Here is a 16,590-nt window from a genome sequence, read left to right as displayed (position 1 = left end):
CCATTTCTCCAACTGACTCCCAGAAATGTTCTGAGGTCTTTTGGATTTTCCCCCAAACAATTAAAATTGGACTCTATTTCCCTCTGCCCTACAGACTCCTGGGAAAGATGACCACTACCCCCCCAGCACATCTCTGTTGCAGTCTTGAGGGCTCAGGGCCGGCGGGGCTCTACAGAGCTCTAGTTTGTCACCAAGGACCAGGCTGATAAGAGCGCAGGGATGCAGTGTATAGAATAATCACTTTGGGTTTGGTTTTGGTTGGTTTGGATTGGGTTTTTGTTTGTTAGTGTTGTACTGAGGATTGAATTCAGGGCTTGGCATGCTAGGAAAACGTTATATTGCTGAGATACATCCTGTCTTAGTCAGGGTTTCTATTGCTGTGAAAAGACACCATGACCATGGCAACTCTTGTGAAATAAAACATTTAATTGGGGGGCTCCCTTACAGTTTCAGAGGTTCAGTCCATTATCATCATGGTGGGGAGCATGGCGGCATGCAGACAGACATGATACTGAAGAGGTAGCTGAGAGTCCTACATCTCACAGGCAACAGGAAGTGGACTGAGACACTGGGCAGTATTCCGAACATAGAAAACCCCAAAGCCCGTACCCACAGTGACACTTCCTCCATCAAAGCCATACCCACTCCAACAAAGCCACACCTCCTAATAGTGCCACTCCCTGTGAGGTTATGGGGGCCAATGACGTTCAAACTACCACACATCCCAACCTGTATTTTAACAACAACAGAGGCATGTTCCCCCCCCCACCACCACTTGTTTTCTAGAGGTAGGTGTAATTTAAAACTTTTGTCTGCATGATCTCAGCAGAATGTCCCTTTCTTTTTAGGGCCACTTTCAGAGATTAGCAAGTTTGTCTTAGTTTCTTCTCTCTTAAAGTAAATGCTGTCCAATTGGAGTCGCGTGTAAAATGAAAGAGGAACATTAGCCGAGTGTCGACTATGTGTTGGTGCCTCTCTGCTGCCATGCCGAAGCGTCCGATGGAGTGAACTCTTAAACCCATCGTGTTCACAAGGTGCAGCGCCATTCCTCAGCCATGCGTCCCCATGCATACAACTGCTTCCAACTCAAGTGGGGGATTAGTGAGGTGCCGCTTCTCTGCTAACAAGAAATGATCTAAAGGGAAGTATGGTTGCACTTATAATAATAGCAGCACCAAAAAGAATATTTAGTAATTAACCAAAGAGATAAAACATACATTGAAAACTGACAAAGACTGCTGAAAAAAAGTTAAAGAACACACAAAGAAATGAAGATGTCCCAGAGCCATAGATTGAAGATGGACCACCGACATGCCAATACTGCTCCAAGGAATTTTACATGATAACACCTATCAAAATTCCAACCATGTTTTTAGCCAAAATAGAAAAATCCATCTGAAATTTTTATATAAAGCCCCAAATATCTAAAACAATCATACAAAGGGACAAATTAAAGTAGTCCTTACAGTTGCTATTTTCAAAACCTACCAAAGCTGTGGTGGTCAAAACACTGTGGCAGAGGCACAGAGAGATGTCACCTCTCCATAGACCAACGGGACAAAACAGAGTGTTCAGAAATAATGCCTTATGCATTCAGATGGCTTGTGACCAGGGTACGAAGACCGTGTATCTTATTCAATCTGGTCTGCAACAACAAAAATACAGCCTGAGGTCCTCTTCTTACCCTGCAGATGTCAAGATCTTCCTCACTTCCATCTTCCATCTCCTAATCAGGTCTATGAGGCCTCCACCTGCATGATGTAACTACCTCGCAAAGGCCCCACCTTTAAACTGGCGGGGGCGTGCAGTAAGCTTCTACATATAAATTGGGAGGAAAAACAAACATCTAGTTTATAATTAATGAGGAAAATGATACTATTTTCAACAAATGGGGTTGGAAAAATCAAATAGCCATAGGCCAAACAGTGAAGATACACCTGATGTGATAATCAAAATTAACTCAGAATGTATTGATTAATGTTGGGACATTGCTCAATGTTAGAACAAAGCTCTGGGTTCTATCCCAACCCCTTCACCAAGTCAAAGGTCAGGGGCATGATTGTAAGACTTAAAACTATAAACCTGTGCTGTACCAGAAGACTGCACGGAGCAAACGCTTCACAACACTGGATGTGGCCATTGTTCCTGTGTGTGACTCAGGTAACCATATCAAGTTGACAAACTGTCCTCCACAAAAATTTAAAATGTGTATGCATCCAAGGATAACATAAAGAGCAGCCCATATAACAAGAAAATGTATTTGGAAAGCATTTATCTAATGAGAACACAATATCCTGAATAAATGGAAACCCTTCAAACTTCCACAAGAAAATCCTCTTTTAAAACATGGGCAATAGATTCAAACAGGTACTCCTCCAAAGAAGCTGAGAGAACCACTGTCCCCACATGAAAAGATCCCCAACAGCACTGATAACAGAAATGTAAATCTAAACAGCAAGAAAATACTACTTTCCATCCGTTACGATAACTCACTACTATTGAAAAAGCAGTCACAGAAAATAACACGTCTGACTAGCATGCACAGAAATTGAAACTCTTGTGCACTTTTGGTCAAATATAGAATGGCATAGTCATGCTAGAAGCCAGTATGTAAAACAAAATATATACTGCATATTTATATATATATAAATATATATATTGCATATATTTTTGTATATTTATCCATTATTGTTGTTATGTGTTTGTATAGTCTGTTTCTTCTGTCTTTATCTATTTTACATTTTTGCTTCTATTTATATGTTTATATCTTTACATATACATATATAACCTGAAACTCCCCCTTTGAGTTCTACCCTAAGGAGCTGAAAGCGGGGTGTGGAAAAGGTGTGTGGACATCTAACTTCAAAGCAGCATTCGAAATAGCTAAAATGTGGAAGTAACCAAAATGTCCCTCAACAAATGAATGGATTTCTAAGCTGTGATATATGCACACAATACCAATCAGCTGTAAGAGAAAGAACATTTGCCTACCCTGCATCCTTCATGAACCTTGAAGTCCTCATGCTCTAGTCAATAAGCCAGTCACAAAATAGACAAGTTCGTGATTCCACTCCCAAGAAAGAGCCAAAGTAGTCAAGATCACAGAGGCAGTGTGTCAGTCAATGGTCACAAGATCACAGTGGCAGTGTCTTAGTCAAGGGTCACAAGATCACAGAGGCAGTGTCTTAGTCAAGGGTCACAAGATCACAGAGGCAGTGTCTTATTCAATGGTCACAAGATCACAGTGGCAGTGTCTTATTCAATGGTCACAAGATCACAGAGGCAGTGTGTCAGTCAATGGTCACAAGATCACAGTGGCAGTGTCTTAGTCAAGGGTCACAAGATCACAGAGGCAGTGTCTTAGTCAAGGGTCACAAGATCACAGAGGCAGTGTCTTATTCAATGGTCACAAGATCACAGTGGCAGTGTCTTATTCAATGGTCACAAGATCACAGAGGCAGTGTGTCAGTCAATGGTCACAAGATCACAGAGGCAGTGTGTCAGTCTAGGGTCACAAGATCACAGTGACAGTGTGTCAGTCGATGGTCACAAGATCACCGTGGCAGTGTCTTAGTCAAGGGTCACAAGAGCACAGAGGCAGTGTCTTAGTCAATGTTCTATTGTTGTGAAGAGGCATTATGACCACAGCAAGTCATATAAAGGATAATATTTAATTGAGGCTGGCTTACAATTTGAGAGGCTTAGTCCATTATCATCATGGCAGGAAGCATGGCGGCACACAGGCAGACATGGTACTGAAGAGGTGGCTGAGAGTTCTACATCTGGATCATCAATCAGGCAGCAGGAAGAGGGAGAAAGAGATACTGGGCCTGGCTTGAGCATTTGAAACCCCGAAGCCCACCCCCAGGGACACACTTCCTCCAACAAGGCCACACCTCCTAATCTCTGTCAAATAGCACCACTCCCTAAGGACCAAACATTCAAATCTATGAGCCTATGGGGGCCATTCTTTTTCAAAGGTCAAGAATGGAACTGTGATGGGGGAGGCCTGGAGAAAGGGAAGCATACGTTATTGTTTAGAGGAGTTTCAGATCAAAAGTATTCTGGAAATGGATAATGCAATGGCCTCATACAGTGAAAAATGTCCCTCACACTACTGAAATACATGCTTAAAAATGACTTAAGACCATAAATTATATGCTGTGAATTTTACAGCAAAGAGGTAAATATTAATTAGTGATGCAGAAGTCTCCTTTTGAATAGGTGTGTTTCGAATAGGCATTTACAAAATACACACACACACACACACACACACACACACACACACACACATTAGTACAAAAGCTTAGAAGACATGGTTTCCTCTGTGAAACAACTCACCCTGGCCTCGAATTCACAGAGATCCGCCTGCCTCTGCTTCCTTAGTGCTGGGATTAAAGGCGTGAGCCATCACTGCCTGGCCTTTTTCCTCTCTCTTTAAAAAACAAAACAAAATAAGAAACACACACACACACACACACACACACACACACACACACACACACGCACGCACGCACACACGCACGCACGCACGCAATAACAGAAGTCGAAATAAACAAGTGAAAGGCCAACAAGTCAAAAAAAAAAAAAAAAAACCCAAACAAGGTAAAATGAGACAAAAAGTTTACAATTGTACCGTATCGTTTGTTTTGTGTTAGACAGCTATTCCTGTGCATGGGGTGGGGCCTGCCCTGAAGTGTGATTAATATACCCTGTGCGACGCCATTGGAGAACGCTGATATTCGCTGTGCCCGTGGGTATCAATTAGAGATAGCCTCTCGGTTAGGGGGTGGAGCCCATGTTCACGTCTTCCCCTCAGTGCTGGGACCCTGTCTGGACTGAGCCTGTGCAGGCAGGCCTTGTGCATGCTGCCACAGACTCTGTTAGTTCATCTGATCATCAGTCCTGTTGTGTCCGGGAGACACTGTTTCCTTGAGCCTATGGCTCTTATAGTCTTTCCATCTCCTCTTTCACATAGATCCCTGAGGGGAAGACTTGAATGCGAACACCCCATTTAGGACTGAGTGCTCCAAAGTCTCTAACTCTCTGCACAATGTCCAGTTGTGAGTGAGACACTGATCTATGAGTATAGCAGAATGCCATTAGGAGTCATTGTACTGCTGCTATGTTCCTTTAGCAGAATGGTAGTGTGAGGTTTTCCTCTAGGTTCATGACTTATCTATTCTCAGGTTCTTGGTCACTTTAACAGTGTTGCTTATGGGTTCCATCTCATGGAGTGGGCCTTAAATCCATCAGAAAGTAATTGGTTACTCTCAACTTTCCTGAAGATGGTCAGGTTCCAATTCCTAGAACCTGTAAATGCACAGCAAAGGGGACTCAGGTTGCAGATGGAATTAAGGCTGTTGATCAGCTGACATAAAGTGAGGAAGAGTATCTGGGGTGACCTAGGAAGTCACAATGGAGTTACAAGGATCCTGGCAGAGATAATCGGAATAGGAACTAGAGTCAAAGAAAGATATGACCTCAGAAAGCCAAGCAGTGATAGAAGGACTCGCTCACCTTCTCCAACCATGAAGAATGCCCTGGAAACCATGAAAAAACGGAAATGGGTTCTTTCTCGGACCATCACCCCCCAGAAGGAGTCCTGCCCATCCTCTCTACACCTGGACTTTATCCTCATGAGACCCATTCCGTATTTCTGATATCCAGAGCTGCAAGATAATTTTCTGCTGTTTCAGGAGCTAAGTGTGCAAGGTACACTACTGCAGCAACAAGTCTGCACACATTAAATCCGTCCCCTCCAGAGCGCAAAAAGACACCAAGACTCCCCTAGAATCCAAAAGACAAGAATGGAGCTCAGTAAACAACTGGTTTGGGGTGGCCAAACTCTTACTAACAGGGCTGTGAGCAAGATGCCCCTTGCTTCACTCTCACATAAAAGGTGGCCAGTCCACAGCTGGCATGGTATCTCTACACTGCCATCAAGAATGCAGATTATGAACCTGGAGAGACAGCTCAGCAGCTAAGAGCACTTGCTGTTCTTCCAGAGGACCTGAGTTCAGTTCCCAGCAACCACAGTGCAGCTCACAACTGCCTGTAACTTCAGTTCTAGGGCATCTATCACACTCTTCTGACCTCCACACATACGTGCATACATGTGTACACACACACACACACACACACACACACACACACACACACACACACACAAAAATAATTTTTAAATGAATCTTTATTTTTAAAAAGGAAAAAAAAAAAGAAAATTCTCCCTACTCATCCTGGAATGTTCCAGATGGCCAGAAACAGGGAAAATGACAGTGAGGCTAACTCCTCCCCTCAAGGACATCACTCATTGACCCAAACTTAGATAATCATTTCTAGCTGCAAGGGAGGCTGGAAAACAGATCACTCAGCAGGTAACACTCAGCTCTGCTTCAGGGTTCCTGTAATAGCTGTGAAACAGAAGGCAATGTGGTCTTGGGAAACAGCTAAGATGGTCAAATACTCTCCAAGAAAGTAGGAGGTCCCAAATCTCATCTCCCAGAACCTCCGTAAAAACACTGGGCACGGGGGCATGCACCTGTAGTCCTAGGACCGGGAAGGCACAAACAGGAGGATCTAAGAGGCTCACTGGCCAGCCAGCCTAGAAGAATCAGTGATCTCTGTATTCAGTGAGAGATTCTGTCTCAAAAAAAATAAGGTAAAGAGCAGTTGACATTGACCTCTGGCCTACACACTCACGCACCTATACACACACGACGCATGAGAATGTACAAACAGGTAACCCACATATACACTTAAGGAAAGAAATAAAAAGAAAAAACGTCATTACCAATGAAGAAGAGAGCAAAAGGTGTCGGGAGGCAAATTATGGTCTGTGCTTCTGGTTTTTTATAGGATTTAGTTTCAATTCAAGGCAGAAGAGTAGTTGGCCAGGCTTCCAACTCTGTTTCAGGCCCAGGGAAGGTTCAGTCATTCTATGATTATCTGCGTTCTAATGTGATGAATGAATTGTAGCTGGGCAGAAACATTAGCTTCACAGACAGTGGCCAGGGACTGAGAGATCATGGCTGTTTACATCTCAGGCTGACTGGGAAGTCAATACTTCATCTTGGCTTTGTAAAGTTTTGCTAGGCTGTTAAATGTTTATTGGGTTTTGGAAATATAATATCCCTGTGCAATGACTATGCTGATTAAATCATAGTCTTTTACATTTATTTTGTGTGTGCATGCGCGAACGGGTCAGGGCGCACATCTGGAGGTCTGAGGACAACTGGCTGGAATCATTTCTTCCACCTTGTGGGCTTTCAGGGAATTGAACCCAGGTAGTTTACACATTGAACCATCCCTCCAAGCCCCATTCTTCTTATTCTCCTCCTCCTCCTCCTCCTCCTCCTCCTCCTCCTCCTTTTTTTTTTTTTTTTTTTTTTTTTTTTTTTTGGTTTTTCGAGACAGGGTTTCTCTTGTGTAGCTTTGCGCCTTTTCCTGGAACTCACTTGGTAGCCCAGGCTGGCCTCGAACTCACAGAGATCCGCCTGGCTCTGCCTCCCGAGTGCTGGGATTAAAGGCGTGCGCCACCACCGCCCGGCCTCCTCCTCCTTTTAACATGAATTTCTCCCTTTTTTTTTAATCTTCAAGTATCTGAAGGTACAGTTTGGAGCTCCTGGTTGCTGCAGACAATGCTTCAATTCCCGCCCCCACTGTATTGTCTCCAGATCCTTTGAAACAAAATTGCCGAACACAGTTAATTGCCTTTCCGTTTACATGGCAAATGTTGGGTGGCTTGTTTTATCAACATGCCCTCTAAGCTAACTTCTCAGAAGGAAGGCGAGAGAGAATTATACATAACGTCTTCTTTGATCTTGAAGAATTATGTATGAAAAATTATTGAACAAATAATTTAGAAACTTTTTTCTTAAGACTAAAGAGATCACTTATAGTCTTCTGCTTTTTTTGGTAATGAAAACAACAAAACAATTTATTTTAGTGGTAGATAAACTTGTCTATGACATATCATAGGTTATCCTTCATACATTGGATTTCCTATGTGCCCGAGTTCTTTTTTGAGATGAAGAACCTGGTCCCGCTCCATCACTACATAAAAAAAAACTTCCCAAAGAGAGCCAGAGTTACAATGTTTAATATAATGGATCCAAAACAAGATTGGACCAGTGTTGATCGATGCCACGTGTCAGGTTTCATTTCCTGGGTCTGGCATCCTAGTTAAATTAAAGCTCTAGGCCATTGCTACTCTGTTCCGGGGGCAGCTTTAAATGATAGCATGGGACTTTGATGAGAAGCAAGGCCCCATCAAGATTTGGGGGAGGACAGCGAACACGAAACAGAATGCTTTTAAAAAGGACGGTAATAATAAAGTACGATGATATGATGGGCCAAGAAAGGATAAGAAGAGAACTAAGATTAGGATAGGGTTGGAAGGGCGTGGGAGGCAAGCCACATGACGGGGGGGCCCCGGGAGCTCTAGCAGAGACACTGCCTCGTGAGCTACACAGGCGGAGAACGTCCCTTTCAAAGCACAAGTGCACTGAAGAGGAAGTCTTTTGTGCTTAGTGCAGAAAAATACTAGTAAACAAATTAACGTCCTTAGCAATTTAGACGTGGTTCTGTCTTCCCCCGACACTGTGGATGTGTTCCTGCAGGGCTGTGAGGAAAACAACTGTGAGCAACAACTGTGAACTCAGCCACGTTCAGAGCCTGGAGGGATGGCTCTTCGCAATGCGCAATTAAGTGGCGCTGACTAGCTACCCTCCCCCTCATCGGCCACCACCCCTGGTTCCCCAGTATAGTGGCCCTGTGGTAAGCCGTCTGAGGTGGTCACAGCTAAGCAGCAGGGTGGAGCTTGAGTCCGTCAGAATATTGGAAATAGTGTTGAGACCCGAAGGAGCGTTGAATTTTCCCCCATCCCTCCACCCGGCTTTCCTTCTCATCTTCTAACTAAGGACACTTCACCCAAGCCCCGACAACAGAGCACCCACAACCCACAGCAGCCACAGCAGCCACACAGTGGTGGTGTGCACCAGTACCCTACCACTTCCAGAGCATTTTATAAGTTGTCGATTTAGTATCATATATATGTGTATGTATATGTATATATCAGTGCATTTTACTCTGCCTAACTAGGTGAACATTCCCCTTTGGGGCAGGCCAGAAATGGGCAGTCAAATCCTGCTAGTTAGACATAATGCTGACTGGGTAGATGGCTGGGGAACTGGCCCGAGTTACCGTCACTGTTCTGAGATCTGCATGATCTTACCTCGCTGTTCTGAGGTGTGAAGACTGCATGTTCCGCAGCTTGTGAACTCTCTGATGCAGTTTTCCTTTGTTCTCTAGAGCGTCTGAAAACCACGTCCAGCTCTCCAATGGCCAGCAACAACACCGCCAGCATAGCACAAGCCAGGAAGCTCGTAGAGCAGCTGAAGATGGAGGCCAACATCGACAGGATAAAGGTGAGGGTGACGTCATCTGCAGCTCATCCAGCTTGACTGAGGAGCAAATGTCTTGCAGCCATTTGACGGTTTTCCGTAGAGGTCGATAGTATCAGGGAGAATAGGAGCTGGGTCTCACACCCTCGCTCATACTCATCTCTCGAAGGTAGCTCTGCCTCCCCGGGGTTTCCGCAACGTAAAATGACAGCATGCATTGAAACGGGTCCCTGTGTTGAATCAGAAACAAATCCCACAGCAAAAGCAAAACAGGCTTGGACTGAGCTCCAGCCAAGGAAATGAGTGAGCACTTGAGACATCCAGCCTGACCAATAAAGACATTTTCCTCACTCTGGGTTCTAACTTTTTCTGTCCCTTCCACTATCTAAGACTAAGTGCCTATTTTAAAGTCTAATCTGTTTTATTCATTCACCATTGAAAAAGTTTTCATCTTTATATCTTACTGGATTTTTTCTTTTCTTCAAAGCACAAGAGTCACAATTGAGGCCTAAGTAGATGGCTCAGGGGTGAAGCGCCTTCTGTACAAGCAAGGGGACTTGAGTTTGGATTTCTAGCACCCTCACAAAAAGTCAAGTTTGGGGGCCTGCAAGATGGCTCAATGGCAAAGCTGCTAGCTACCAAACTTAATAATCTGAGTTCAATCTCCAGAACCCACTTAGTAAAGGAGAGAATTGACTCCCTCTGTCCTCTACAGGTGCACTGTGGTACACACACACACCACCACCATCACCACATCACACACCACACACATGCAACACATCATATAACACACCACACACACACCACACCATACCACACACACACAACACCACACCAGGACACACCACACCACACACACACACACAATACCACATCATACCATATGCCACACCACATACCACATCACACACACACATACCACACCATACACACACACACTATACCACACCACACAAACACCACACACAGACAACACCACACCATACCCCACACTACACCATACACCATGACACACCACACCACACCACATGCACCACATACACACAAAAAACCACCACATCATACTACACACCACAAATACCACTTCACATACCACCCCCCACACGTACACCACACCACATACCACAACATACCACATCACATACCAACACATATTATACCACATATATACACATACACACACCACATACACCACATACATACACACACACACAATACCACACCACACACACACACACACACACACACCACACGAGGGGGACCAAGTTAATAAACGTAAAAAGAAAAAAAGCCAGATGTGTTAATGCACAGAAACAGGCAGATCTCAGGGACTTGCTAGCCCGACAGTTAATAGAAACAGCGAGCTCTAGGTTCCGTGAGAGACCCTGTCTCAAAAGCTAAGGTGGGCAGTGATGGAGGAGGATGTCTGACATTCACCCCTGTCCTCCACATGCACACGCACAAACACAAAGTCACACTTGGTCTCCCAAACACACACACACACACACACACACACACACACACACACACACACACACTGCATAGAAGTTTAACGAAGGTTAGTAATCTACTTTTTCTTCCATGCCCCAGACTTGTTCAGCTTGTTGAGGCTGACTTAGATGCAAGGTTTTTGTTCAAACCATTTATTTAGCATATTTCGAATGTGAAGTTAACCCCACTATGTCATTATGAGTAGACAGCTATTATAGGATGGATTACCAGTAAGGTAAATTTTTGTCAGTCATCAATTTTACTTTCTCAAAAGCATTTTAGGAAACGGAACTCAGAAACATATCTCATTGTACTCAAAGAAAAAATAGAACATTATTCCAAATGTCTTTTTTTCATTTTTTTTATTATTAAGAGATTTTCTTTTCATTTTACATACCAGCCATAGATTCTCCTCTCCTCCCTCATCCCGCCCCCCAGCCTTCCCCCTCAACCCACCCTCCATTCCCACCTCCTCCAAGGCAAAGTCTCCCATGGGGAGTCAGCAGAGCCTGGCACATTCAGTTGAGGCAATGTCTTTTTAAAAAAAAAACAAAACTACAGTATTTTTCTACTTTTTTTCCTCTACCTTAAAAAGTCTGGATTGTTCAGCGGATGCATTGGGGTATGCAGTACCCCAATAAAATGTGGCTCAGGACTAAATTCCAGCCCATGCTCTGTTTTTATGAATAAAGTATTATTGGAACACACGTATACTCATCCATTTATATTTTGTGTGTGGCTTCACACTCCAACCACCGAACTGAAGTGTTATCAGGGATCATACAGTCCATAAGACTCCGAATAATGACCTTCTGTCCCTTTATGAAGCAAGTGTGCTGGCTCCTGGTCTAGAACAATTGTTCTCAGCCCGTCTGTGTGTTCACGACACCCAAAGGGTTCTATAAACAGACCAATTCCCAAACCACACTAAAAGGAAAACCAATTAAATTGGGATCTCTTGGGTTTGGGATTCAGGCATCAGTGTTTTTTTTAATCTTCAGCTAATTCCACTATACAGCCACAGTTAAGACCTGCCACCTCCAGCCAAGTGGTTGGAGCTGTCTCCCCAGTACCTGCTCAGTCCTGGATAGTGAAGGGAGGGCTCACCCACCTCCATAAAGGAGCTGGGCGGACATCATTGGACATTTTCCCATCCACTAGAAACCTCCTTTGTAAGCTCAGACTCCTGGGGGTGGGCCATACCACAATCAGATCCTGCTCCGTCTTCCCTGGCGTTCATCCTTCCCTGCTCGTGAATGAGATGGGGGCTCCGTCCTGTGCGTTTTCTTCCTCTGCCGCTTTCTGGCTTCCCCTCCTTCACTGCTCTTCTTTTTCATCCCCCTACTGAAAAAGTACAAAGAGACCGTCAGGCATTTGACTGTTGGGAGAAGAGAGGTGGCCCAGAGACTTCTGTATCCTTCCCTTTATGGGGGACAGAGGCTCCACCCACCCTCCTCCTGAGAAAGAGTGGTTTTGCCATCTCTGCTGTGGTTGGCATTTTTTTGCCACACCTCAGAATCCCCAGACACTGGTCCTGAAGGAGAGTGTGATGTCCTGATGGGTGATAAAAAATGACATCAAGAGAGGGTGCTGAAATGACCTCTTCAGCCAGGCCATCCTTCCCGGAACCCTTGACTGCAATGGCTCCTGCCTGGTCCCTGCAGTCTGCTCAAACCCACGTCCACCAGGCTGACAGGTGCCTGTCATAGAGCTGCCAAAGAAAACACTCCGGAGGAAAATGTCATCATGTTCCTCTCGCACTGAAAACTTGACTATACTGCAGCTCCCCATCCTTTGTACAGTGAATCTCAGACTCTTTAATGGAAACTACAGAGTTCTCCTGCGCGTCTCCTCAGTTTTATTCCCCTTTCTCTTACCCACACTGGTCATAACAACCACTTTTGATTCCCTCGAAAGGAACATCAAAGCTTTGAGTGTCCTACGTCTTCCCCTTCCCCTTTTCAGTTTATTCATGGGAAATGGCATTGATTCCCTGAAGAGTCAGACCCAATCCTTAGGTTCTTGGTAAAGGTCTCCAGGACCCTCCCTGTGAGGTTGGAGTTTTCATCTGTCCATATTCATCTGTTTGTCTAATGAATATTTTATTGAGATTTTCTATGTTGTCAGTACTTATTAGGTTTTAGAGGTAGAAATGAACAGATATGGGTCTTACCCTCGATAATGTGCCTCATAGTGAGGGGTTACAAAAGGTCCGAACAAGACCGACTATCAGAATAAGCAAATACATCAGGGAAGCATAATTACCAAAGGTGTCAAAGCCAACTCCTGATTGCCCTTTCAAGAGGCATAAATAAATAGCTAGAGAGAGAGAGAGAGAGAGAGAGAGAGAGAGAGAGAGAGAGAGAGAGAGAGGGTTAGCCTAATAAACCGTTCGCAGGAGATCTTCACAGCTGCATCTCTGACTTCTTGATGTCATCAGACCTGATGATGATGGAAACCCAGCAGCAGCCTGTACTAGGGCGTTTGTTCTGCACCACACAGCCAGGCAGGCGTGCTGTGGTGACAGATTATTTTTAGTTTCCCTGTTGGGTAACACTGTGACTTGTTGTCACAGTTGTCAGCTAGCTGGTTATCTGCTTTCAGGGTTCCTTCAAGGGCTTCAAAATTTCTAGCGTCCCTACCTACTTTCTGTGCATGAGCCTATCAGGGAGAGGGGCTTTTTGAAAGATGCCAGGTTTGTGATTTTCCAGTGACAGCAGGAACCTCAGCGTATGATCGCTTTATGTTCATCTGGAAGAACCAGCAGCAGCTGAGTTGACATGAGTAGGACCCTGAATAAGAGGAGCTAGAGTACAGCTGCTGCTGGAGTTTCTAAAGGTCTCACAAGCACCTTATCCCGCGGGTGGCCTCCAGAGTGACCCAGCCTGCTCACAGGACCTCAATAACATGTTTTTGTTTTGAAACGTTTCTTGTTTTCTAGCCTTTGTATCACATGTCCTGGGGGATTCAGACTAATAAAACCCTTCTCTGTTCAGAAGCCCCAGGCATATATCAGTGATGCCTCTGGCCTTTCTCTATTTCTTTGTTAGCATTTCCTTCAAGGATAGGAAGTAAAAACAAGGGAGTCAAGGTGGAGGAGTTTGGAGGGGCTGTGAACAGTGACGCTTGGATCTCTAAAGCAGGACATAGACAAACACTAGTCATGGAATAAGGGGGTGCAGGAGGAGGGAACATGTACCGAAGTAGAGGACAGCGGGGTCCAGGAACTATCGTATTGTTACCACATTAGGACTCTTCAGGTATCAAATAGAAACCGGAAGCGATCTAGCTCAGGCAGAAAGAGAGGATTAATTATGGACGGCATGAGGTGTCTTAGAATCCAGGATAGAAATGCAGCGGTGTCAGCCGTACAAGGGACAGCTAGAAGCCACCAGGAACTGTGAGTGCTCCATCATGAGCCATTGCTTCTCCTACCATCTGTGTTTCCTGGGAAAAGTGTGTTTCTCAGCTGACTGGTGCTTATGACAGACACAAGATGGCCGCCCACCGCTCCCAGGGTAACCAAGACTCGGCCACATCTTTTCAGTTTCACGTCCATAATCTGGCATCTCTGTTTGGCAAGAGTAAGATACCTCCAGCTTCAATCTCCTGCTATCAAAATCAAACTGCAGTACAAAATCATGGTTCCTAGGAATTAACCCATCCATAGGGGTAAGAAAGGAACTAGGAACTGATGTAAGCTAGGGTGATATATTAGACAGAGACTACTCTTTTTTTTTCTTTATTAAGAAATTTTCAGGTTGGGGATTTAGCTCAGTGGTAGAGCGCTTGCCTAGCAAGCGCAAGGCCCTGGGTTCGATCCTCAGCTCCCCCGCCAAAAAAAGAAAGAAAATTTCTACTCACTCTACATACCACCCACAGATCCCATCTCCTCCCTCCTCCCACCCCCAGCCCTCCCTCCCAAGCCACCTCACATCCCCACATCCCCCAAATCAAGGTCTCCCATGGGGAGTCAGCAGAGCCTGGCACACTGAGCCTAGGCAGGTCCAAGCCCCTCCCCACTGCACCAAGGCTGCGCAAGGTGTCACACCACAGGCACTGGGCTCCCAAAAGCCTGCCCAAGCACCAGGGATGGATCCCTATCCCCCTGTCTGGGTGCCCCCCAAACAGTTCTAGCCAAACAACTGTCTTCTGTATCCAGAGGGCCTAGTCCAGTCCCATGGGGGCTCTACAGCCACCAGTCCACCGTTCATGGGCTTCCACTAGTGTGGCCGGTCATCTCTGCACATCTTCCCATCATGATCTTGACATCCCCCGCCTGCAGAATCCCTCCTCTCTCTCACTGGGGCTCAGCCTGGCACCTGACCATGGATCTCTGCATCCGCCTCCATCAGTCACTGGACAAAGGCTCTATGATGATAGTTAGGGTATTCACTAGACCAATCACCAGAGTAGACCAGTCCAGGCACCCTCTAGACCACTGCCAGGTGGGGTCATCCTTGTGGATTCCTGAAAGCCTCCCCGGCACCCTGCCTCTTCCTGTTCCCATGATGTCCTTATCTATCATGGTATCTTACTCCCTGCCCTCCCACTCTGTCCCTGTTGCAGCTTGACCCTCCCATTTCCCTATGTTCTCATCCCCCACTCCTCACCCTCTACCACCACCCCCACTCCCATTCTGCTCATGTAGATCTCATCCACTTCTCCTTCACTGGGCCATTCATGTGTCCCTCTTAGGGTCTTTCCCTGTTAGTTAGCCTCTCTGGAGCTGTGGGTTGCAGTCTGGCCATCCCTTCCCTCACATCTAGTATCCACTTATGAGTGAGTACATACTATGTTTGTCCTTCTGATTCTGGGTTACCTCACTCAGGATTATATTTTCTAGTTCCATCCATTTGCCTGCAAATTTCATGATATAATTTTTTTTTTACTGCTGAGTAGTACTCCATTGTGTATATGTACCACATTTTCTTTATCCATTCTTCAGTTGAGGGGCATCTAGGTTGTTTCCAGGTTCTTGCTATTATGAATAATGCTGATATGAACATAGTTGAGCAAGTATCCTTGTGGTAAGATTGAGCATTCCTTGGGTATATGCCCGAGAGTGGTATAGCTGGGTCTTGAGGAAGACTTATTCTCAATTTTCTGAGAAACCGCCATACTGATTTCCAGAGTGGCTGTACAAGTTTGCATTCCCATCAACAGTGGAGGAGTGTTCCCCTTGCTCCACCTCCTCTCCAACATAAGCTGTCTTCAGTGTTTTTGATCTTAGCCATTCTGACAGGTCTAAGATGGTATCTCAGAGTTGTTTTGATTTGCATTTCCCTGATGACTGAGGATGTTGAGCAATTCCTTAAATGTCTTTCAGCCATTTGAGATTCTTCTATTGAGAATTCTCTGTTAAGCGGCAGAGACTACTTACTCTTAATCATTATGGAAAATAATCTAGAAGTAAGGGGGGAAAGCCCAAGGCCAGAAGCATGAAGGAAATGGTTGTTTCTTACCTGATGAGTCTCATAAATGGATCTCACATAAAAATTTCAAGCTTACTCATTTCTCCCAAATATTTCCAATATTCCCTTTCAACCAATTCTCCTTACTGCTCTAACGATGTGTTATGTAATTCCTGCATACCTGGTTATTCTGGGTTCCTCCCTAGGGACACCCCACCCCAAACCCCTCTTTGCCTGTGCAAATCATATTCTTTCATTGAGTGTCAGCTCAAATCCTCACC

General features: G+C 45.0%; 1 protein-coding gene across 2 annotated transcripts in view; it reads left to right on the top strand.

Annotated features, from left to right (window-relative positions):
• Window positions 1-16,590, top strand: part of Gng2 (G protein subunit gamma 2) — a 107,273-nt gene that overhangs the window by 79,321 nt on the left and 11,362 nt on the right. For both annotated transcript variants that reach the window (XM_052733474.1, XM_052733475.1), the window contains exon 3: window positions 9,313-9,428. In XM_052733474.1, the coding sequence (XP_052589434.1) occupies window positions 9,342-9,428 (87 nt within the window). In that variant the 5' untranslated portion in view covers window positions 9,313-9,341. The remainder of the gene's footprint in view (window positions 1-9,312; window positions 9,429-16,590) is intronic.

The sequence above is a fragment of the Peromyscus californicus genome, unplaced genomic scaffold, assembly GCF_007827085.1.
Source record: "Peromyscus californicus insignis strain IS unplaced genomic scaffold, ASM782708v3 Scaffold_12__1_contigs__length_115047231, whole genome shotgun sequence".
Taxonomy (NCBI): Eukaryota; Metazoa; Chordata; class Mammalia; order Rodentia; family Cricetidae; genus Peromyscus; species Peromyscus californicus.
Note: the sequence above shows the minus strand (reverse complement) of the source record. Positions and strands in the feature narration are given on the sequence as shown.